At 58.8% G+C, this 23,122-nt stretch overlaps 2 protein-coding genes across 4 annotated transcripts in view; one reads left to right on the top strand and one right to left on the bottom strand.

Moving 5' to 3' along the window:
- RSPH14 (radial spoke head 14 homolog) overlaps positions 1-23,122 on the bottom strand; it is a 76,784-nt gene that overhangs the window by 20,505 nt on the left and 33,157 nt on the right. The gene's annotated exons all lie outside the window — the stretch shown is intronic.
- GNAZ (G protein subunit alpha z) overlaps positions 1-23,122 on the top strand; it is a 50,269-nt gene that overhangs the window by 11,489 nt on the left and 15,658 nt on the right. The window contains exons 1-2 of one of the 2 annotated variants that reach the window (XM_074321016.1): positions 1,039-1,143; positions 10,071-11,265. In XM_074321016.1, the coding sequence (XP_074177117.1) occupies positions 10,543-11,265 (723 nt within the window). In that variant the 5' untranslated portion in view covers positions 1,039-1,143; positions 10,071-10,542. Of the gene's footprint in view, positions 1-1,038; positions 1,144-10,070; positions 11,266-23,122 lie in introns of those variants that run through there. The other variant, XM_074321015.1, reaches the window with a different exon arrangement.

Raw genomic sequence — 23,122 nt, 5'->3', positions numbered from 1 at the left:
AGGCCTAAGGACCAGGAGAGCTGGTTTCCTCCGAGCTGGGGCTGACTGGGCCCTCAGCCCGCGTGCACTGGGGGTGCAGAGCCTACACTTCCCACCCCCAGTGGTCAGGATCGTGTGTTGGGTGGGCATGAGCTAGCTGGAAGGGGAGAGGGCAGGCAGGGCTGCCGGGTGGTGGGAGGGAGAGGAGGGGGCAGGAGGAGTGGGCAGGAGGGCCCTTGCCACTCGGTGAGAAGGTGAGAGCGGGAAGATGAGAAGAGAGACAGGACGCTGCGGATTGGGAGTGGTCCATGGGTCAGTGGAAGCCGCCGGGCCGGAGAGGTCTGGTGTGGACTGCAGTGGAGCCTGTGCTGCAGGCCCCTGGCGGGGTCATGTGAGGTAATGCACTTGGAAGGGAGGCTGGGGAAGCCGTGGAGCTGCGCACCGATGTTTTTTTGGTGTTCGTCCATCTGTTCTGCACACCTTTAACAGGGACTGGCTTAGAGAAGTAAGCTGGTGACCAGGAAGGGAGAGTGGAAAGTAAGGCCGACCTCGAGCAGGAGGCCAGATCGATTGAGGGCACAGTGAGGGTGGTCAGGGCAGGTACCTGCAGAGGAGCGGGTGGCCCAGAGCCAAGCAAGGGCTGGTCCATGCGCATCCTGCTGGACCTTCCCAGGGTAAAGTCTGGTTCCACTGCCCAGACAGCTACACACAACACTTGGCTCAAGGTCACACAGGGCCCGGTGGCAAGTCTAGATGAGTCCCCTGAGGCTCTGAGGGGGCTGTTGGGTGCAGAAGCTGCCAGGGGCCCTCACAGGGTAGGAGGCTGTCACCTGGCCTCAAAGGGGATGTTTTTTAGCCTGATGGGCAGGGCAGGACACTATGGGCGTGGAGTGTGGCGAGACAGCCAGGGAGGTGGGGACCTAAGTTCTGTGGAATTCACGAGAAGGAAGGAGGGGTTGTGAAGGCCACCTTTCCCCAGAGGGCACCTCCTGTCCCTGTCCCCGTCCATTGTTTCTGGCCTCGAGGCAAGAAGGGATTTTTATCTCCTCAGGAAGATGTGCCGTTAGTCCAAAAATATGTGTCGTTGTATTAAAAACGATCAGAGCATTTGGGATGGACTGAGCTGGATTCTGCCACCTGTGACGTTGGCTACGCCCACAAGCCGTAAGTGTGAGGGAAGTGTGGCACTTCAGCCTCCCTCCCTGGCCGTAGGTTGGTGGGCTTTCTGGGGACTTGTGTGCCCAGCATCTGCCCTGAGGAGGGGTAGCAGATCCACGTGGAGCCTGGGCACAGGTTGATGGCACCCCTCACCAGTGGAACTTCCATGGGAGAAAGTGGGGTATCAAGGGGAACAGTTTATGCCCTCTGGCCCCTGGGAGGTTCCTGCCAAGGCAGCCAGCCCTGAGCGGCAGCCCGCAGAGTCCTGGGAGAGATTCTGTTGGGGGAACCTGCTGTGAGCTGGGCCAGGACAGGCAGGGTCTCCCATGGCCGAGCCCTGGGCCAGCGCCCCGCTCACGCATCTCTGCCCCACCTGCCTCCTGCCCCTACCCCGGCCCCAGCCCCACTCTTGAGTGACTTGTCATTGTGTTTCCTCCAGTATCACTTCCTGGACGTTCCCCTCAGTCTTCTAGTCAACTCCTGCCACGTGCGTCTGCTCCCTCTTTTCCATGGCACTGCTCCTTGGCAAAACTGGCCTCACTGATTTATTTGCTCACCCATCTCCCCAACCAGAGTATAAGCTCTTCGATGCACAAACTCAGCTTGTTGCACTTTGTGTCCCCTGAGCCCAGAGCAGAGCCTGCACATGGGGCTCAATTCCCAGAGGTCAGCGTGCGGAGCACACAGGGCCCAGTGGTGGATTGATTGATTGCTGGATCGGATTGAGGGTAGAGGGCCTTGGCCTGGGGCAGGTACCGCTGCATCTCATACTAGGTAATTTAGTGCTGAGAGAAACAGCGGAGGGTGCCCAATGAACAGCCCAATGAACAGGCCAATGGACCTGAGCAGAGGAGGGGTGGCAGTAGGTTAAGGGTGGGGCATTTTCCTAAGATGAGAGGTGGCCTCTGGCCTGAGTGAAGACAGGGGTGTGGCGCTGACACCACAGTCCAGAAGCCCCCAACCCAGGCCCACTGCCTCCACCCCAGGGGTCCCAGCTGAGAGGGCCTCTGGGCCCAGGTTCCCTGTGTGCCACTCTGCACACCCAGGGGCGGGGCAGCCACTAGACCATGTGAGGTGACCTGAGGCCACCTCTGAGAACAACACCAGCCCTCCCCAGGAGGCAGGTAATCCTTTTTTATTTCTCCCTCAATCCTTTCCTTGGAGGAGAAAATCCCAGTTTGGTGCCACTGTGGCTCTCACTCCCTCCGGCGGGTGCCAATCCCAGTTGTTTAACAGCCAGTGGCCTCGCAGGCCGGCCCCTTCTGCAGGTGGTGGTCTCTGGCCAGCAGCCAACATTTCCTTCATGCTAGCTGAGATTTTAAATTACTTCTGTCTATACTGAATGACTTTGGCTTTCCACTTAAAGTAGGAATATGACATCATTTTTGAAGTATACCTGTTTAAAAAGACGCAAGTCAATTTAAAGAAAAATGTCGAGTAACCGCAGGTGACCAGGTTAGGCTGCAATGGCCGGCACTGGGAATACTAGGGGCCAGGGGTCTGGTGGACACTGATCCCTGCAGGCCCCCAGCCTGGCAGCCCTGAGCAAGTTGCCCCCTCTCCTCAAACCTTAGTTTCTACATCAGTGAGGTCGTGCCCATCTCCTGTCTGTGAGGCCGATGTGAGATGACAAGCGTGTGCGAGGACAGGCATGAGCATAGCTATGGGTGGACCCATGCAAGATGGAGGTGCAGGCTGTCCCCTTGGCCATGATGGTGCAGCACCTTCCTCCCTCCTGGTGGCCCCAGCGGCCAGAGGAAGCATGTCGTAGCCCTCTCCAGGTCCCCACCATGTGCAGCTTCCCGGGAGCACCCTCCCGAAGCCCCACCTGCAGCTGCCCCTGGTGCTCCAGGAACATGTGGCTGCAGCTCCATGAAGAGACTGGCAGGGCCTGGACTGTGACCAGACCGTTAGGGTGACACGTACAGACAAGGCCAATAGCACACTGCTTTAGGGCACCAGCTGTCCACGTACCGCCGCTTTGAGCACTGGCCACACGCGCCACCTTGCAGCCGCAGCCTATGTTCAGGCCCAGTAAAGGTGCAGAGTTGAAAGGGGAGGGAAGTTAGAACCGGGGGAGAACCAGGCCGGCCATAGGACATCGGCTTATCAGAGACCACAGAGGAGCTGCTGCCACCTTGCAAGCTACTATGGGTCCAGGCCGGGCTCTGGGAGACCTACTGACTATGGACAGGGATCGCGGTGCACGAGGCAGGCAGGAAAGGGCATGAACCCTGGATTGCAGTATACCAGGCGTGCAAGGAGAGTGGAAACAGTTCTTTATCAAGAAGGGAGGAAAACTGATAATCAGTGTGGCCAGACAGAGGCTTTTCTGGATCGTTAGTTTCTAAAATAGAGCCACGGGGGATCTGATGAAGAGACCGAGGGTCTGAAGAGCAGGGTAGGGACCCACTCTTTAGAAGAAGAACATGGAAACAATGTGGGTGGATCCTGTCCGGGGAGGCCTGGGGGAGCCCCTCTGACCTGTAAGCCAAGGTGACCACGAAGCCAGCAGCAGAGGGGTGTGGACCCCAACATGTGTCTGCTCCTGCCAGTCCCTGCAAACCCCGAGACATGGGCCTCCTGGGACTTGAGGCAGGGACTTCTCTGCTTTGCCTGAGGAAGGCCTGAGGTCAGTCGCCCAGGCCGGTACCCGCCGCCTCCTTCTCTAGGTCACCACAGAGCAGCTGCTGGGTGCCAAGGTGGATCTGGCAGGTGGAGAGGCTGCTGTGGCCAGCGCAGTAGGTGTCTGAGCAAGCAGGGGCGGGGTGGAAAGCGGGGGGACAGTAGTGCTGAGTCACAGCCCCACCCAGGAAGGCAGAGGCTCTGCCTCCAATGGGGACCAAAGTGAGGCAATTCCGGGGAGGTGGAAAGGCCCAGGACCTCAGACACGTCTGGGGTGGCAGGCAGAGGGCATGCACTGGGTGTGTGGTCTCACTCTACTTTGCTGGCCCTGTGACTTGTGCTGCCCTAGGCCTCTGGGGTCCTCCTCCCACCCCCCGCACTGCTGGCCATCTGAGTGGCCTCTGCTTGAACCTCAGACATGCCTCTCTGTCCAGTCTGGGTGCGGGTCTGTCCCCTCAGTGGGACCAAACTACTTTCCCAGGGGGGAGGGGTCTCACCCCCTCTCTAGCTCACCCCTTTCAGGGCTCAATGTTGAGTGAGCTTTCTTGGAGCAAGGAGGGAGTCTGGAGAGTGAGGAGCTGGGCTTGTCTCTCTCTCCCTCAGCGGAAGTGGGAGCCTGGTCCGGAGGGAGCCCCAGCCACCAGGTCCAGGCTTTCTCCAGCCCAGTCAGCTGCTAAGCCGTTTCTCTCCTTGAAGACCCTCTGGCTTAGCCCGGCTTGGGCAGCCACACCGTGGGTGACCTTGGCCCTGGGCCCCCTTCCCAGTGGGGGCGGGCCCAGAAGGGGCTATTCCAAGAGCAGTGTGGGGGAGGGGCTGGTGCTCCACAGCCTGGCTCTTACCTGCTCTGCCCTGGTTCCTAACTTGGCTGTGAGTGAGGGAGACAGTGCATGGGTGTGACATGCTGGAGCTCTGTGCCAAGCTGTGGGGACATGCCTGGGAAGAGCAGTGCCCTGGCATGCTGGGTGTCCAGGGTGCAGAGCGCCAGAGGTGGCAGCTCTGTCCACCACCAACTGTCCCCGCCCTGGCTCAGGGCTGTCACCTGACATCTGTGACATGGACACAGTCTTGAGAGAGGTGTATGTGCGGGGAGGGGGCACTGTGACATGAGGGCAGGCCAGGCCTTTGAGCTGGGCAGGGTCGGGGGTAGGGTAGGGTCGGTCTTGGGGATAGTCGGTCCATGTATCTGGCCTTGAGACTGGAAATGGAGCAACTTTCAGCCAAGGAGTCCGAGTGGGTCCTGGGTTTGGACGTCACACCCTGGCAGCTTTTAAGCACACAGGCAAGTGGGGAGGTGATTCAGGGAGGCCCATGAGAGGCCTTGATGGAGTTTGTCAAGAGCCAGGGATAGGGACCCACTACTAAAGGAGCTAGTGTCCCGTGGCTTCTGGGGAGCCCCAGCTGGACCCCACACATCTATACTGAGCCCGCCACGAGCACACCTGTCACTTCCTCCCAGTGTCCCCTCTCCACGAACAGCTCCACTTCCAGTGCTGGCCAGACCCGGGGTGCCCTGAACCCGACCATCATTCTATCACCAGGCGCTGTCCATTTACAGCCCATGCTGCTGCCCTCTTGCTGGGATAGCTGTGTGCAGGGGCCTTCCCTGGTCTAGGAATGCTGTTCATACATAGGGCAGATCGCTCACTCCTTGCTCAAACCTTGACTTGCTCAGAGAAAAAGCCAGAGCCCTTACAGTGATCTCCTGCTGTCGGCCCCTCACTCTGAGCGCCAGCCACCACCTACTGTCCCTTAGACTGGCCAGGCACATTCCCACCTCGGGGCCTTGGACTGGCAGGCCCACTTCCCTGACCACCTGCTCATGGTCATCTCTCCCCTGTCACCTTTTGGGAGGCCGGCCCACCTTTGCAGACCTGCAGCCTTCACCCGCTGACCCTACTCTGAGCTCAGAACCTTCCCGCACCGTTTTTGCCACCTTCGGTCTGACTCCCACCCCCTTGCCTGCATAAACTCAGGCATGGGTCCTCGTCTTTGGTCAGCAGTACCCCCAGCCTGCCCCAGATGCCTGGCTCCAAGCCCCGGCCTAGTAAGTAACTGGGAGGCTGGAGAGCCTGACTGCTCCCTGGCCTCTCCCTGGAGCCCGGCCCTCCTGTGTATGTGCACCTCAGCTCCTGGCACACCACTCACAGCTGCACACACACACGTGTGCACCTGTGTACTCACATGTATGCAGTCCTACAGACAGGCACAGGTCTGCACACATGCAACCACGCACGCACATGTGAACACACAACCACACCGTCACAGACACGCACCCAGCAGTGGGCTTCTGCTGGTCGGCCCAGCTCCTCACCTGTGCCCCTCCTCCGACCAGCCACTCTGACCTTCTGGCAGCTCTCTAGTCACACCCTGCGTCGTCTCCCTCCCACACAGGCCTCTGCACACGCTCCCCTTCTGGCCGCTACTCCTATTACTCCTCAGTAATTTGCAGCCAGGCTCAGCAGTGGGACCCTGGGTGTCGGGCCCTGGAGACCCGTGAGCAGTTATGGGCCATCCAGCCTTTTGTTTCTGTGCTGACAGGTAGTCCTTGGACATCCAGTTGGAAGTGAGACTGGCAGGCTCATGTAAAAGCAGGGAAACCAAGCCTCAGCGGGTGGGACTGTTCTGAGGTCCCATTTGGAACTCGGTCCAGACTCCCGTTCACAGGCCTCCCTCCCCCGCACCCCACCCCCGTGCCCAGGCATAGCCCTGTCACCCCACCACTGGTTCCATGGCCTGAGCACCCCCCACTCCCCCTACCAACACTGCTGAGCCCCAGCGAACTGCAGGGAGAACTCTGTGTGGGGCCTTCAGGTTGTCGGTTCTGGTGATCTGAAGGACGCAGGTGCCTCCAGCAGAGGGGCCCACCTCAGATATGACTGTTGGTAGCTGCCCCGTACAGATGGCAGACAGCTTGGCCGGACAAATATGGCCACTGCCTGGCCACAGTCTCCCTTTTACTCACAAGTTGCCCTGTGGCTACTAGTCCAGACCTCGTGGCCGGCCCTAGCTGCTGTCCTGATTCTCAGGAGTCCAGCCCCTTGGCCCTGAGGTCATGGAGCGCATACTTGCTAAAGCACAAGTCACACCTCCTCAGGGCAGCTTCAAACCCAAGGCGGGTGGGCGAGGTTTGCCCCCCCCCCCATGAGACTCGCATGGGGCCATCCGCAGGCAGGAAGGGGGAACAATGTGGGCCCAGAGCAGCCCTCTGCTGGTGAGTAAAGCCAGGATTGGTCATGGACCTGCTGCTTTCTCCCACACCACGTGACCTTTCTTTCACTTTTTTTTTGGTAGTTTACCAACAAGACTTTCTTTTTGGTGGTAAAATACACATAATATAAAATGCACCATTTTTTAAGTGTACATACAGTTCAGTGGTATTAAATACATTCATAATGTGCAGCCATCACCACCATCCATCTCTAGAAGTTTTTCATCTTCCCAAACTGAAACTCTGTCCCCATTAAACAACAGCTCTCCACCCCCCTCCCGTGACCCCTGGCACCCACCATTCTACTTGTGTCTCTATGAATTTGATAAGTCTAGGGAATCATACATTATTTGTCCTTTTGTGACTGGCATATTTCACTTGGCATAATGTCCTAAGGTGCATCCAGGTGTGTGTGGCATGTGTCAGAATTTCCTTACATTTTAGAGCTGAGTATTATTCCTTTGTAAGGATGGACTACAGTTTGCTTAACCATTCATCTGTCAGTGGACCGTTGTTTCCGCATGTTAACTACTGTGAATAATACTACTGTGAACATAAGAGGGCAAAAATCCCTTCAAGACCCTGATTTCAGTTTCTTTGGGTATATACCTAGACGTGGAATTTCTGGATCATAGGGTGGTTCTATTTTTAATTTTTTGAGGAATCTCCATACTGTTTTCCGTAGCTGTTGTACCATTTTACACTCCCACCAACAATATACAAGGGTCCTGACTTCACATCTCACCAGTGCTTGTTATTTTGTGTGTGTGGTTTTTTTAATAGCAGCCATCCATATAGGTGTGAGCTGGTATCTTATTGTGGTTTTGATTTGCATTGCCCTATGATTAGTGATGTTGAGCATCTTTTCATGTGCTTATTGGCCATTTGTACATCTTCTTTGGAGAAATGTCTAAGTTCTTTGCCCAGTTTTCAGTCAGGTTTCTTTGTTGAGTTTTAGGAGTTTTCTATGTATTTTAGATATTAACCCCTTATCTGATACGATTTGCAAATATTTTCTCCCAATTTGTGAGGTGCTTTTTTACCCTATTGATACTATCTTTTGATGCACAAACTATTTTAATTTTCACGAAGTCCAATTTGTCAATTTTTTCTTTCGTTGCCTGTGCCTTTAGTATCATATCCAAGAAATCATTGCCAAATCTAATGTCATGAAGCTTTTGCCCTATGCTTGCTCCTAAGAGTTTTATACTTTTTGATTTAAGTCTTTGATCAGTGTTAATTTTTGTATAGGGTGTTATGTAAAGGCCTCACCACTTTTAAGGAAATCCCAGCCTGGTGGAAAGGACCAGTGAAAGGAAGGACCTGGTAGAGAGGCACAGGCAGCGCGAAGGGGACAGGGTGCCCACTGGTGGGGGTGGCAGCTGTGTGTGAGCTGGCCTGTGAAGAACAGGCAGAGTTCCAGGACAGGAGCGAGATGAGAGGCGCTGCTGGGGGGAGCAGCCCAGGGTGACCGGTTGGCCCTCCAGAGAACAGCCTGTGGCCTCCTGGGTTCCCTGAGGGAGGGATTTGGGTTTGAGAAGGACCTGGGGCAGGGCAATCATGTGTGGTCCTCTGAGGAAGCCGCCAACATCTCTATCTGTTCAAGTGTAGCTCTGCATGGAGGCAGGAGACAGCCCTACATGACCCCAGGCCGTGTCACTTGCCTGGGCTAGACCATGTCCCAAGAGGGGGGCTCTGGATGGAGCAGGACACCCTGGGCACCTGGCTGAGGGCTTTGGACTCCTGTCTCTACCCAAGGGGCTGCCAGGTCATCAGCAGGGAATGGAGCCGCCCTGGGGCCTTGCCTGACCCACTCATGGTCCAGGGTGGAGAGAGGCACTCTCAGGTACCACAAGAGACAGGGTGTTCCTTTTCAATGCTGGAATACTTGTTTGTGAACTTTTCTTGTGACAAAAGTCATTGAAGGAACTATAGGCAATATGGGAACATGCAAAGAAGAAAAAAAACTTGTGTGTTCCCCAGCGCGGAACTCAGTGCTGCTTGGGGAATGACGTCCCAGACCTCTACTTGCACAGTACATGCATGCACATGTGTGAGCGTGTGTGCTGCATGTATTATGTACATATCCTGCAACATATGCTCCACAGCACCCCCTGTGCCCAGGCTGGGGGGCATCGTGGAACTTCCCTTCTAAGCATCATTTCCAACCTCCTTGATTGACCATCTGTTTACTCACCACTCCCTCAGCATAGCCGTGTCCAGGGCATTTCCTAGCATGCTCCTTGTCCATTGCTGCCTGGCCTCTGGGCCGCTGTCTTGCCCTGGACTCTGATTCCCAGTGCTTTGCACTGCTCTGGCCTGTCCCGCTTCCCATACCTGGCCACGGCCCTATGCTCCCCCCCTCCGCAGCCTCTGTTCCCCCCACTCTGCCTGCCCAGCCTAAGCCTCCCTCTGCCTCACCCACCAGGAGGGAATCTGCCCTGCCCACCAGAGAGCCCCAGCTCCAGGCTGCTGTCCAGCCCCTGGCCTCCCAGCCTGAGACCTCTATGTCGCTCTGCTCCCCGCCTATCGGCTCACTCGTAGGGCTGACCAGCCTCCTCCTGGTGAATGTCCTGCCCGGGAGAGACCAGGGGTGACCCAGTTCTTGCAAGAGGTGATAAGAGTTGAGGGTACCCAGTTGTCCCACCATAAACCAGGGAGAGGCCAAACCCTATCCATGTGACAGCACATGTGGGTGCAGTCCCACCCACTGCAGGAGAGGGCACAGGGTGGCATCACAGCAGATCCACCAGATTGAATCCTAACCAGACGGGGAGACTGAGGTTCATGAAGGGTGAGGTCGCCGGGTCCATTAGTCAGGGAGGGGTGGCAGGGCCTGGGCTTGCTCCCCCCAACTTTGAAGACCCTGAGGCCAAGGTCATGGTATAGCCCTAGGTGCTCTTTCCTCGAGTACCCACCTGCAGGAGGGGCGTGGGGTGCGGTGGCCAGTGTGTGTGTTTGCTGTGGCTTGGGCACCAACTCTGTGGAGCTCCTTCAGGGGAGGGGGCTGGAGTCATTGTTCCCCAGGCAGCTTCCTGCCATCCAGAAGGCTCTCTTTCCCACAGTGGGAGGAGGCTCACGCTGTTCTCTGTGTTGGCAGGTGAAGGGCGGATGCCCGAGGCAGGGGGGCCGCAGGGAGCACCCGCGGCAGCGGCACTGGCGGCAGGCCTTCCAGCCGCACTTAGCAGCATCGCCACAGCAACCGGGGACCAGACGGCAGCAGCCAGGGCAGAGGCCAGTGGGCAGAGGCGAGTGGACGGCTTCCCACCATCAGGAGGACAGGGAATGACTGCTGCGAATCAGGCCAGGCCGCAGCCCGGGGAGGGGGAGTGTCGCTAGAGGGAGGGCTCGGCCACCTCCCGCAGCAGGAGCGCCATGCCGGCTGCAGAAGAGGCGCTGGGGCAGGGGCTGCAGTGGGGCCCGGCCTCGCCCCGCCACCCACACTGAGTGCCCAAGGGCAGCTGGGCTCCGTCTGCCACGCACACCACCCGCACTTCAGCGTCCCCACTCCCTCAGGGCAGAGGGAGAGGCGCCCGTCCTGTGCTCCCGTCTGGGCCCGCCGCTGCCGGACCATGGGATGCCGGCAAAGCTCAGAGGAGAAAGAGGCAGCGCGGCGGTCCCGGCGGATCGACCGCCACCTGCGCTCGGAGAGCCAGCGGCAGCGCCGAGAGATCAAGCTGCTCCTGCTGGGCACCAGCAACTCGGGCAAGAGCACCATCGTGAAGCAGATGAAGATTATCCACAGTGGCGGCTTCAACCTGGAGGCCTGTAAGGAGTACAAGCCCCTCATCATCTACAACGCCATCGACTCGCTCACCCGCATCATCCGCGCCCTGGCCGCGCTCAAGATCGACTTCCACAACCCCGACCGCGCCTACGACGCTGTGCAGCTCTTCGCGCTGACGGGCCCCGCCGAGAGCAAGGGCGAGATCACGCCCGAGCTGCTGGGTGTCATGCGGCGGCTGTGGGCCGACCCCGGGGCGCAGGCCTGCTTCGGCCGCTCCAGCGAGTACCACCTGGAGGACAACGCCGCCTACTACCTGAACGACCTGGAGCGCATCGCCGCGCCCGACTACATCCCCACCGTGGAGGACATCCTGCGCTCCCGGGACATGACAACCGGCATCGTGGAGAACAAGTTCACCTTCAAGGAGCTCACTTTCAAGATGGTGGACGTGGGTGGGCAGAGGTCGGAGCGCAAAAAGTGGATCCACTGCTTCGAGGGCGTCACTGCCATCATCTTCTGTGTGGAGCTTAGCGGCTACGACCTGAAGCTCTACGAGGACAACCAGACGGTGAGTGGCCAGGCTTTTCCTCTGCTTGTTCCTGCCACTGCTGGTCCCTGGGAAGCACATGGGCTTCTGGGTGTGTTGCAGGGCCAGGCTGGAGAGGCTCCATCCAGGTGTGTCTCGGAGCAGAGTGTGGAGCGTGGCAGGTGCCATGGGTACCACAGGACCTCAGGGTCGCTTCTGCTGTCAGGACATCTGCCCCAGGGGGGCAGCTTTTGGTCGGCACCCCAGCTTGGGAGGCCCTACTCTGACCTCAGTGCCCTGACAGGATTCCAACACCATCCAAGTGACCACCACACCCAGGGCTCCACTGGGAAGGGGTGCCTCCTTGGCTCCAGCCGCCCTCACCCAGCTGCAGACAGCACTGCCCTCAAGACACTTGCAGGCCCCAGGTGCCCAGGCAGCCCCCACCTCAGTGATGGGAGTGAGAACTCGGAGTGCGGAGGGGAGGCTGTCTGCTGAGCAGGGTCCACCCCTCGGCAAACAAGAGCATGTTGCTTGGAGCCCTCAGCCTCCTGGGGGTCAGAAAAGACTTGCTGGGGAGGAGAAAGGGGAGGCTAGGCACCGTGAGGGGCTTTGCTACCAGTGAAGTTGGGTGCCGTTAGGTGCGTGGAGGCAACACTGGAAGCCGGGAGGGCGGTTGGTGGCTCTGCAGGACACGACAGGACGAGGCGCAGGCCAGGTATCCAGTTGTTGCTCCAGGCAGCAGCTCAGTAAACACGAAGCTCCTGCCAATCCTCAGCATGGGAAACCATGGTAGCAACAGAGTTAAGAACGGTTTCTGAGATTGAATCCCCAGGGGTTGGGCGGGTATGCGATTCTCTCAGGCCCCCAGCCCAGGCTGAGAACCACTGGTGCGGGGGCAGAGGTGGGTGCAGTGCACAGAGGTGCTGAGGGGCAACCTGGGCCCAGTGCTGAGCTGGTGGGAGCATGAGGGGAGCTACCGAGCAGCCGGATAGCCAGGCCCCTCGTAAAGTCAGGTGGGTACCGTGCCACAGTCCCAACTGAAGGCCCAGTGCACAAGGTGCCACATCTCCCTGGGCTCCCAGGAGTGGTGGTGGTGGAGGCCACGCAGCCAGACAAGGGATAGGCATGGCAAGGGTCTCCCTGCAGCAGAGATTTTTGTGCCAGACAGGAGCACTGAGCAGAGACTCAGAATCTGCCCTTAAGAGGCTTTTGATTCTGGATGGGAGACCTGGAAACAAACTGGATCCACAAGGAGCTCTAAGTGGTGTGGGGCTGTGGGTGCCAGGGGTTTGGGGAGGTCGCGGCTGGCAGGAACCTCGGGGAAGAGGTGATGATGCTCATGGGTGGGCCTACCACGCTGGGAAATAGGGGTCAGCCTTTGGGGTCCAGGACCAGCGCAGTGGCAAGGAAGGGGCTCATTTTTTCACCTGGTCTTTTTAAGGCAGGCAGTGGCTTTGTTTTTGGGACTTCAGCCAGGGAGTCCTAACTGAGCCTGTGGCCCTGAGGAAGTGTGTGGATGGCTGTAAGCTGTGGCCACTGTGCCGGCACCTGAGCATTTCTTCTGGAGAGACAGAGGGTCTGTAGCTTTCATCAGGTTTACAAAGAGGCCCTGCCTCTTGGAGAAGGGCAAGCAGCTACAGGCGGCCATGGAGCTAGGAGGCAGGGTTCGCTTCCCCTTGTGCATCTGGGGCTCTCCCCAGAGCAGTGTCCAGGTGGTGATGGTGTCCCCTGTGGGAGTGGCCTGGGCCAAGGCCATTTATCCACGAGGGCACGCCCTCCTTGCTCCCAGCGCTGTGTGGTCTTGGGGTTCCAGCCACTCTTATTCTTCTGCCTGCCCCCACTGTGGCGCCATGTGTGGTTGTAGGCAGAGGGGACATCCCAGCAGATGAGCAAGGTCAGGTTCCTTGATGAGGTTTTACAGTGGGCAGAGGGCTGACCAGCCTGTGTGGCTGTGAGGCAAAGGGAGGTTCCCATGCTAGGCCCTGGGACAGTGGCAGGGCAGCCACGCAGGCTCCAGCAGTCAGCTCTCCAGGCCTCTGCCTGTTTCTGCTATGTCCTGAGGCTGGGAATAGCCTGTGCTCTGAGGCCTTCCGGGGGCCTAAATCTCTGGCTGCCTCCTTTGTCATCTCCCGGGCCAGTGTGGCAAATTCCCTCAGCGCCGGGCTGCTGTCCCAGACCATCTGTTGGTAGGTTCTGCCCACCAATCCTGTATCCACAGGTGTGCCAGGCACGAGAGGCAGGGTGCCTGGGCCCTGAGTTGGTCCCATGTTTCATGGAGGGATTTGGCTTTCATCTCTGCTCTCTGAACCTGTCAATGAGGAGGTGGCCCAAGTGTCCTCAAAGATGGGACCCAGGCCAGGTCTTCTGCCCGAGGCGCTCCTGGTTCCGCCAGGCCCATCCCCATCGCCTCATGCCTCTTCTCTCTCTGCTCTGGCCTTCATGGGCTTCTTTCACTTCCATGTACTCTGCTCTCTCCAGCCTTAAGCGCGTGACCACCCTGCCCATTGTCCCCCTGTCCCCCTGCCTCTGTCCTCCAGGTCTCATCTCAGGTGTCACCTCCTTGAGAGGCCTTCCCTCATCTTGGTCCAGTGCCTACACACCCCTCCATTGCAGTCCTTCATTACAGGGTGGGGCCCTGGCTCATGTGAGTGAGTGGCCCCAATGGGGGGCCTCACATCTCTAGCCTTCTCCTGGCCCTGGCCCTGTGGGGGGGCCACAGCAGGAAGCCCTGGGTGGGAAAGTGGCCCAGCTGTGGGGTTCTCTATGAGGCAGCCAGGCTCTGGTGCCATTCAGGGCATTTTATAAAGAGAGAGGCTGGCAGCCAGTCCTGCCCCCCCACCCCCACTACCACCCTGGTCTCAGCAGGCCTGGGGAGGTGGTTGTTCACCAGAAAAGGAAATTCTCGATGAGAAACTCAAGGGAGCGAGGCTGGAAATTCACTGGATTCCAAATGGTTCTGACCTTTCATGCTCTACCAACAATATCTCAGGATGGAAAACAAACAGGCTGCTGAGGAAAGACAATATCCTCCGCGATTCCTCCTGCCGGCTGGCCAAGGAGGTGGGCTGGCCGCCCAGGGACGAGCCAGGCCAGGCAGCGAGGAGAGCCAGCCTCTCCCGGCGCCTTCAGGCAGCTCCTGTCAGTGCCTGTGACATGCGTCCTTCATGCCCCTGCCCTCCTCCCGCCTGCTGCCACAGGAACTGGGAGGGGTCTGCCACCCCTGCCGTCTCCTTTCTGAGGGCCCAGAACTGCTCTCTGGGCCCTGGCGAAGGCGAAGCAGCCAAGAACAGGCCATGCTGATTTTTGCAGAAACCGGAGGAGCCTGGGGGCCCGGTGCCAGGCCCTGGACGCGCTCTCCTGCCCCCTCAGCTCCAAGGCCTCGTCTTCCCGACAGAGGGTTGGCAGAGCCCCCCGCCCCCACTCCTAGCAGAGGAGCCACAGCCCCCCGCCCGCCCGCTGGCATTTGCGTCAGCACGTTGCCATGGGTAACGTCAGGATCTCTGGGCTCCCGGGCGTACAGGGCTGCAGCAAGCACAGGGCAGCACCTGGGCAGGGGGAGGCAGATTCTGGGGCGTCCGCAGACATGGCAACTGGCCATGCCCAGCCTTGACAGCGGTTCTCAGCCCTCGTCCCAGAAGGGTTTCATGGGTCTCCACCCCCCATGCAGTCCTCATGGGCACCCAGGGGCTCCAAAGTTGGGTGGGCTGCCATTTCCCTACATGGGGCTCCCCTAGACATTGCTGGGAGCCAGAGCATGGCCCAGGGATGTGTCACCTGAATAATTATGTGGGGCGGCAGCTGTGCCTACTCTCCCTGTCACGGGTGAGGGGACAGGTGGAGGCACCCAAGCTTAGGACAGGTTGAGGGCCAAGCTGGCCTCAGGGCCCAGGCCTGTAGCTCACGACAGCCATGGGCCCTCCCTGAGCCACTCCTGCTGCCTGAGCAAAGCCAGGCCGCCCTGCCCCAGCCTGCCCTCTGCAGGAGCAACCACTTCCTGGTGGCTCGGCCTTCCTTCTCCACCTGCCCTGTGGCTCCTTCCAGAAGTAAAGACAAGGACTTTAAATACAGAGGTTTAGCTGAGGCCACACTCTGGCAGAGAGGCCACCCACCCCTCGGTGACAGCCCCAGAGACCATGTGCCTCAGGGCCCGCACGGGCTCCTCACTCAGCCGGGCGCCGGGTGCCCCCCCTCCTCTTTGTGCCCTGGCGGCCGGACCCCCAACACCCTGCTGGAAACCTCAAGAAAGCAGTAAAAGGGTAGTTGTTTGCCACCCAACCTTGGCCCCAGGTCTGCTAATGGCTTGTGTGGCCACTTAATAGTGGAAGAAACCTTCAGAAGAGACAGATTAAAAGCCTGGCTGAAAGTGTCAAGGTGTTCCCACGTGAGAGCCCACGGAGCTCGCTCACTGCCCGTTTCCTGGAGAAGCTGTTGGTGTTCCCAGCCCTGTGGTGGGCCTGTTGTGTACCTGGTATGCACCTGCTGTGTACTTGCTGTGCAGCTGCAGGGCCCTGGCTCGGGGCTGGATGCCAAAGGGAGCCCAACTATCCCAGCTGCACATGGCGCTGGGCGGAGGGGGCACTCAGCACCCAGCGCTCATGGTCTCATTTCTACAAACCTTCATGCTACCTGGGGACACCTGCCCCCTCCTTCAGGACCCAGCAGGTAGCAGTTCCCAGGGGTGTCTCCACCTTTGCTTTCATGCAGGACCAAATGTGGCCACAGGTGGTCTGGACCACAGCCAGGCTCACTGTGGGAGGCCTAGTGTCCCCACTGCTTACCCAACAGACAGCTGGTTGACATGTTTCAAAGCAGGTACCTTGGGGGACAGGTGGGACAAAAGGACATGCCCTTCAGGGGGGCAAGGTCTCCAGGTGGTGGGTGCTACACAGCCCGACTCCAGACTAGGGAGTCACCTCTCTCAGCCCTGGCCAGTGGCCCCTCCTCTTCTGGGGCCCTCAGCCCCTCCCCTGCACAGGTGGCCGTCCCCTTGTCCTCCCACCTTGTACAGTGTGTGCTGTGTGTGCAGGCCTGGCACACAGTGGTGTTCAGCAGACATTTGTGGACGGAGAAGGCGGTGGGCAGGCTTGGGAGGAACGAGAGTTCAGGGCCCTGGCTTCTGAGTGTGCAGCCAGGGACATGCAGCCCTTCTGGGGCAGGTGCCGGGCCCTAACAGGGGGTATGTGCCGTGTGCCCCTGAAGAGGGGGCTGTTGGGGGTGTCCTACAATGTGTAGCCACTGTCCTACCACTGTGCTTTGTCATTCAGCCAGAAAAGGGAGCGTTTTTGTGCTTTAAAAATGGCGTGGAGTCATGAGATGGCATGTCGAGGTGATGCATGGTACTGCGGAGGACAGGCTTTCACCTGTTGGTAACACACCTGGTTCAGTTTGTCCAAAGGAGATGATTATGAATGGGAGGTGGCCAGATGTGATGATACCCCGGCTTAAATTTGGAAGGGACCTAACATATCCTTTCGTGTCCTTAACCAGTCAGCTTTACAGGTGAGGGAACAGGCCCAGAGAACATCCATCGTGTCCCAGGGCTGAGACTGGCTCTCAGCGAGGCCCTGGCACTGCTCTCCAGGGATCCCAGGATCCCTACATCCTATGGGTACAGGGTGCTTGAGGGGGGCCTTGGGACGTAGACTGACTTCCACTCTGTGGGGTTGGGGGCTGTCCACGGCGGGGGGGTGGGCTGCCGTATGACTAGCCTCCCTGTGGGGAGTGTACAGGGCAGTCAGCTGGGCTCGGGAGACTTGAGTGGCCATCAGGGTTGGTTGGCACTGCCCTCTGCCCCCACCCCATCTGTGGCAGGACCATAGGGAGTCTGATCCGAGCAGGTCCCCACTCTCCTGTTCCTGACCTGGTGGTCAAGGACATAGATCTAGGAATCCTGCCATGGGGACTTGGGACAGTGCCAGAGAAACGTGCCATTGACCCGCCCAGAGGCCACCATCCTTTCTCTACCAGGCTCTGGTCTGCCGGAGCAGCTCCTTCCAATCTCATGATGTGCCAGAACTACATGCAGTTTGTCTGCAACCTGTGCAAATCATGGTGACCCTGAGACAGCAGAGACCTGGACCAAAGCCAGGAGGTGGGGCCCGGCCTGCAGAGAGGCCTGCTTCCCTCCAAGTAGATAGCCCCAGGTGCAGATCTGAAAGGCTCTGCAGAGGGGAAGGCAGCGAGAGAGCCAGGCCCTCAGCTGGGCCATGACGGTCCCTCCCTCGGCAGGTACGGGGCTCAGCTGGCCTTGCGCTCTCCCCAGCCAGTGTCCCCCTGGAGGCTCAGATCAGTTCTTCTCTTTGTGACCCATTACCCCTCCCAAGCATTGGAGAGGTGTGGCTGGCTGCTTAGGGGAGGGGATGCACTCACAACTGGTGAGTGGTGGCCCTGAGGCTCTGCCAGCACTTGTGAGCAGTCCCTCCACCTTCCTGCGAGCTCCTTAGGCCCTGGTTCCATCCAGTCCCTTGCTCAGTTGCCTGTCCCTTGTCTTGACTGTAACAGGGCTAAGGCTGTCTGGTTCTCACCTCAGTGGACCCTGTATCTGAGCCCATGGCCCCCACTCCATTAATGACTGGCAGTGATGGGTATCTGCTCCCCAGGGCCCTGGGCTTCACGTAGGTCCAGATGCTAGCTCTAGCCCATGCTGGGCAGGGGCGAGGTGGAGGGGGAGTAGAGAGAAGGCAGCAGCCAGCAGCCATCCCTCCCCAGCAGCACATCCTGGCACTTGTGTGTGGCCCTTAGCACTTGCCAACTGACATTTCAGTTCTTTGTACAGAGACCGCCTTCCGTCTGCTGCCAGAGAGACATGCAGCCATCGAGGCCTCTGTCAATAGCAGCTTCCTCCATTCCTCCTCCTGTTATACTGGGAGCTTCTGAGCACTCCCGTTTCCTGTCTACCTTTGTGCTGGGCTCCTTGCCCTGATGAGGTCTTCATGAGACAGATGTCAGCCAGATGGAAAGGATGAGGCAGGGCCCTGGGCTCAGGCCTCCCTGCTGCCCAGCACGTCCCGCCCCTCCACGCCCGCTCCACACTGCATGGCGGGCTGTGGGCGTCCTACTCGGGCCTTTTCATGTACCCCATCTCCTTATCCTTGAGGACCTAGCTCTGCCATTGAGCATATCAACCACCCTTCCATGATGGCTGCCTCCTGCTGCGTCACTAAAGCCCCCCTACCCCCAGGCACAATCTGTCACTGAACCAACTGGGCAGCAACTGGGACACCGTCTCCATCATTGCGACTCTTCCACCATGACAGACTTTACCATGTGCCTTGGCAGAATCTGTATGGGAGTATCCATGGTGGCCCTCCCAAAACAGGAAGCCAACCTGCCTGGTTTCTGGTGGGGCCTCCCTCATGGGCAAGCTGGGGTCCGCCTCTTGCCCTAGTGCTGAGAAGCCTGTGCACAGAGCGGGCCCCACCAGCAGAGGGGGGCGCTGAGACCAGGGTTAGTGGGACAGAGCCTACCTCTCTGCACACCAGTCCACTGGAGGGCAAAGCTGGCCAGTAACAGCTCACAAGAGCCAATTGTTCAATTTTTAGGAAGTTTGTGAGCTGTTTGACATCAGGTTCGTAGCTTAAAATCAGCCAGGTGACATTAGTCATTTCAGCACGGAACTCAGCAGACACTTCATATTAGCGCCCTCCTGGCGAGTGGGTTGTTAAACACTCCAGCCTACCAGGGCCAGTGACCCCCAGCGTGGCCAGGAGGGCCTGCCAAAGTTGGGCTCAGTGATCAGCGAATTACAGGATTCACTGTCTGAGTCTTTCTGAAGGAGCCATCAGTGTCCCTGTTTTTCAAAGCTCCTCTGACTCCTCCGTGATTCCCTGCTCTGGCCTGTGACCGCACGTGTGATTTCCGTTCTCGCTCATTCTAGTTGAGAACTGTAATTTGCCAGAGTGGCTCCCTGCTCATCCGCCCCCCCTTTCTGCTCTCCCCAGGCAGATTTACAAGAATCCTTCTGCGCAGAGAAGCAGACTCAGAGCTAGGTGGTTCTGCTTTCTCTCTGTCAGCACGTTAGCAGACGAGCATGAGACCATCTGCTCAAGCTGGGGCCTGTCCTGTGTTCTTCTCCATCTGGGAGTGAAAGCCTGTGATACTCAGGAAGCATTCCTTACACCTAGTATGTGCAGCGAGTCACCATCTAGGGACAGAGGCGACTGTCCCTTCCTCCCCTGAGGTCAGCGACACCATTGAGCAGGCCCTGGAGGGCCGGAATGGCTCCCCCAGAACCCAGTTCCACTGGGCCCGTGCTCGCTGTGGCCGGCCTTGAGGCGCCCTGTGAAGCAGCTGAGTCCGAAAGAGCCAAGAAGCCCTCCTCTGCCCCAGAGACCAACTTGCAGGAAGGGGGTCTCTGACATCAGGACCAGGGCCGGGGCGGATTGGGGCAAAGTCAGGGTGGTGATCTGGACTTGACCTGGACCTCACAGCATGCAGCCTGGGCCGTGGGGCTGTGGGGCAGCCAGCAGAGGCAGCACCGCTGTCTGGGAGCCACAGAGAGCTAGGGCCCCGGGCACCGTGCGGAAGGGGCAAGGTCCCCGGTGCCACATCTCATCCCCAGCAGCACAGTCGGGTGGGTACTGCTGCCTGACACCTGGAATGGTGGAGGTCGGGTTCCTAGGGTTCCTACAACCCCCACATCTGTGCACTTCCCCCTCGGCCGCCTGATCTGCCCTCGATGCCTCCGACCAGCACAATGCCTCCATTCTGCACTTCACCGGGAGCTTCAGGACAGAGGAACTTCCCAGCCCCTGTCCTGCTCAGCCACAGGGCCAGCAGGACAGCTAATGTCCTGCTCCTATGCACACATCAGAACATCTCTAGGTTTTAAGGTGCAGATTAGTATTGTTTTCAGGGATTTTTATAATCTGAGAACTGAAAAACAGCTTCTCCACTCTCCAGAAACAAACTTCAGGAAGGAGGCTGAGCGCACATGGTGGGGTAGGGGAGCCAAGCTGACTTGCGTATACTCTGCAACCGGCATAGATGGGGGCAGGGTGGGGTGTGTGTACCACCCATGGCAGTCCCACAGCTGGCCCTGAACAACACCAAGAAATACTTCTGGGCTAACAGGACATGGGGGGGGCGGGTCCTCTTCACCCATCTGTAGGGCCCCCTGAGGCCCCACTGGCTCTGAGCCTCTAGAGTTTCTGGGGATATAGGAATAACAGCTAGGGGGAGGGGCCCTAGGCATCGAGGGAAACATCCGGAACGGAGCGAAAGGTGCCCCTACGCTTGCATGAGGTCCTTACTGGACCGGTCTTCAGATGCAGAGAACAAGCTCAGGCTGGGCTGAGAGCCTGGGAAGCTGGGATGCAGCTCGTCCCAGCCCTGCCTTCATCAGCCCTGGATGACATCTCCTCCACTCATGCACTTTCTCTCATTTCATTAATAAAACCACAGCCAGCCAGAGGCCCTGGGCCTTGTGTCCTGAGGTTTCCGCCAAGGCCAGCCCCAGCCCCTAGCCCCACACACCTTTTCTGACCTTCGGTGACCCTGGGAAGGCTGGCGGCATCCTAACCAAGGGGGCCTGGAGCCCCCAGGCCAGCATGGCCCAGCCAGGGGAGTGGCCGCGGGCAAGTCCTTCCCCGTAGGGCCCACAGCCTGCCTCCAACAGTGATGGGTGGGAGCTGAGAAGTCTGTGACCTTCTCAACACTCCCCAGAAGCCTCAGCCTCTGGCTCCTGTGGCCCAGGCTCCAGGAAACCAGGTCTGTGGCTAATTACCATCCACTGAGGAAAGAAAACACTGGAATAGTTGATCAAGGCAACCTATGGTTCTTGAGCAGTTTCCTCCCCCCCGGCCCGATAGGAAACATGCAAAAGGGAGATGTCTGTTCCAGGGCCCTTTATTCAGTGCCCACTGGGCTCCAAAGCACACCGTCCTTTCTGGCTCCTCTGCCTCAACTGCCCAAGGCCAGGACCTCGGGAAGTGAGGGGGAGCAGTTCCTGGCCCTGCGCAACCTCAGCCTGGACAAGCTGCTCTAGTCTCGGCTTCCTCATCTGTGAAGTAGGATGGGCCCCTTGGCTCAAAGACAGAAGGACATAGTTGTGACATTTCCTGCTATTATCTGTGTCTGCATAGTGCCCGTAGGACCTGGACCTGTGGGGCTTGTGGTCTGGAGAGTGCCAGCCATTGGAGCATAGACCCTGGGTGGCTGGGCAGGTCAGCGAACCTCTCCTGGCCCCCATGGCCTCACCTGTGACCCTGTTGGCACTGCCTGGTTCGTGTGGCTGGGAAGACTGTGTGGGAACAGGAGTGTCCTCCTGTCATTTCATCTTCCTCACAGGAGGCAGCCACAAGGTCCCTCATATAAGCAAGTGGGCTGAGCCCAAACATGGACTCAGGCTGAGGCCGTGACCCTCTGACCCGTCCGGCCTCTGGCATAGCCGTCCCTCAAACCATGTCCCTGCTCCCACCCAGTGCTCCGTCCGCAGGCCCAGCTCTGGCCCCTGTCCCGAGCTTTCTGGGCTGTGGCTACCCTAGACCACTCCATGCCCGCCTGTCCTTAGCTCATCATGGCCGTGGGGCCCAGACTATCCTGCCCAGCTGTGGCCTGGCCTAGGCATCTCCCTGAAGCACCCCTGTGCCCTCCCCCCACATTGCCTGCCCAAGAGGACATGAGGACAGCTCTGGGGGTGAGGTGTTTGGGGACCCACCCAGGAGGCAGTGACACCTGAGCCGTGCAACCCAAAGGCCAAGACCACCCCCAGTGAAGCACGGGCCCAGGACCCAGAAACAGCCCACGCAGCCTGTCTCCCCTCACCAACTCGCCTCATCTGAGAGGCTCGGGTGGTGCCAGCCATGGGGGGGCACTGGGAGGGCGCCGTCGCTGCTGAGAGCCTAGCTGGATACGGGTATGTCGACGACTAATCCCCACATGAGCCACACTCTGCTTTCAGGTTTCGTTCTGTTTTCACATTACTGCTCACAACCCACTATATGGATTTTACAACCAACCCACAATAGGCTGCAGCGTAGATGTGATGTTGAGTCTCATCCTTGATCACCCTCCGGAAGGGCTCGTCTCAGAGTTGCCCAGGACCCTCAGGGGGCAGTCCCTGCGGCCGAGGGCGCTGGGAGGTGGCTATGCTGTGCACCAACCTCTTGGCAACTGTTTGCACATTTTGTGACCAGGTCATAAGTCAGGGATAGAGAAGTCGTTTTCTTGACTAGACCTGCTGCTCAACTTCCGCCAGTTCCTCAGAGGACGCATTCTCAACCCTAGTGACCTGCCTGGCACCTGCCAGCCCACAGCAGCCTGGGCATGATAAAGCCACCAGTGCCGCCTCGGGCACATACAGTGATGGGCGCTGGGCCAGGAGCAGCCATTCGCAGGCTCGAGGCCTCTGTTGTGGCAGTGCTCGGGAACCATGGAGGGTCCCAGGGGCCTGCGAAATGTCCTAAATCACGTCCTAGTTGTGTGGCTGCACGAGCACACCCATGGGCATCCTTCCTGGGAGAGGCTCTGTTGCTTTGATCAGATTCTTGATGGAGCTGAGACTGCAAGGCTGCACTTGCCTAGCAACCCCACTTCCTGCAGAGGGAGGAGCCAGGGCGAGGGCAGTAATGACCCAAATACTTTTTTAAAGGATGAGCACTTCTGAAATCACATCTTGTGGGCCACAGAGGGTCCCCTTTGAGATGTCTACCCCCATCCCCAACTTCTCATGTCCCTGCAGGAACTGGCTCCAGCCTGCAGCCAGTGGTTTCACCAGCCTTTGCTCCTGGAGGTGTGGCCCCGGGCGATGCCCAGAAGTGCGGAGCCCACACCTGGCTGAATAGTGTCTGGCCAGGGTGTTTGGCGAGTGGGTTCCAGAAGTGTTTGGGAGCTGAAATAGGAGGGGCTTCTTGCACTGTGGTTTCTTCCTGGTGACTGGCGGCCTCCAAGCCCCAGG

Source organism: Rhinolophus sinicus, linkage group LG16, assembly GCF_036562045.2.
Source record: "Rhinolophus sinicus isolate RSC01 linkage group LG16, ASM3656204v1, whole genome shotgun sequence".
Lineage (NCBI taxonomy): Eukaryota > Metazoa > Chordata > Mammalia > Chiroptera > Rhinolophidae > Rhinolophus > Rhinolophus sinicus.
Note: the sequence above shows the minus strand (reverse complement) of the source record. Positions and strands in the feature narration are given on the sequence as shown.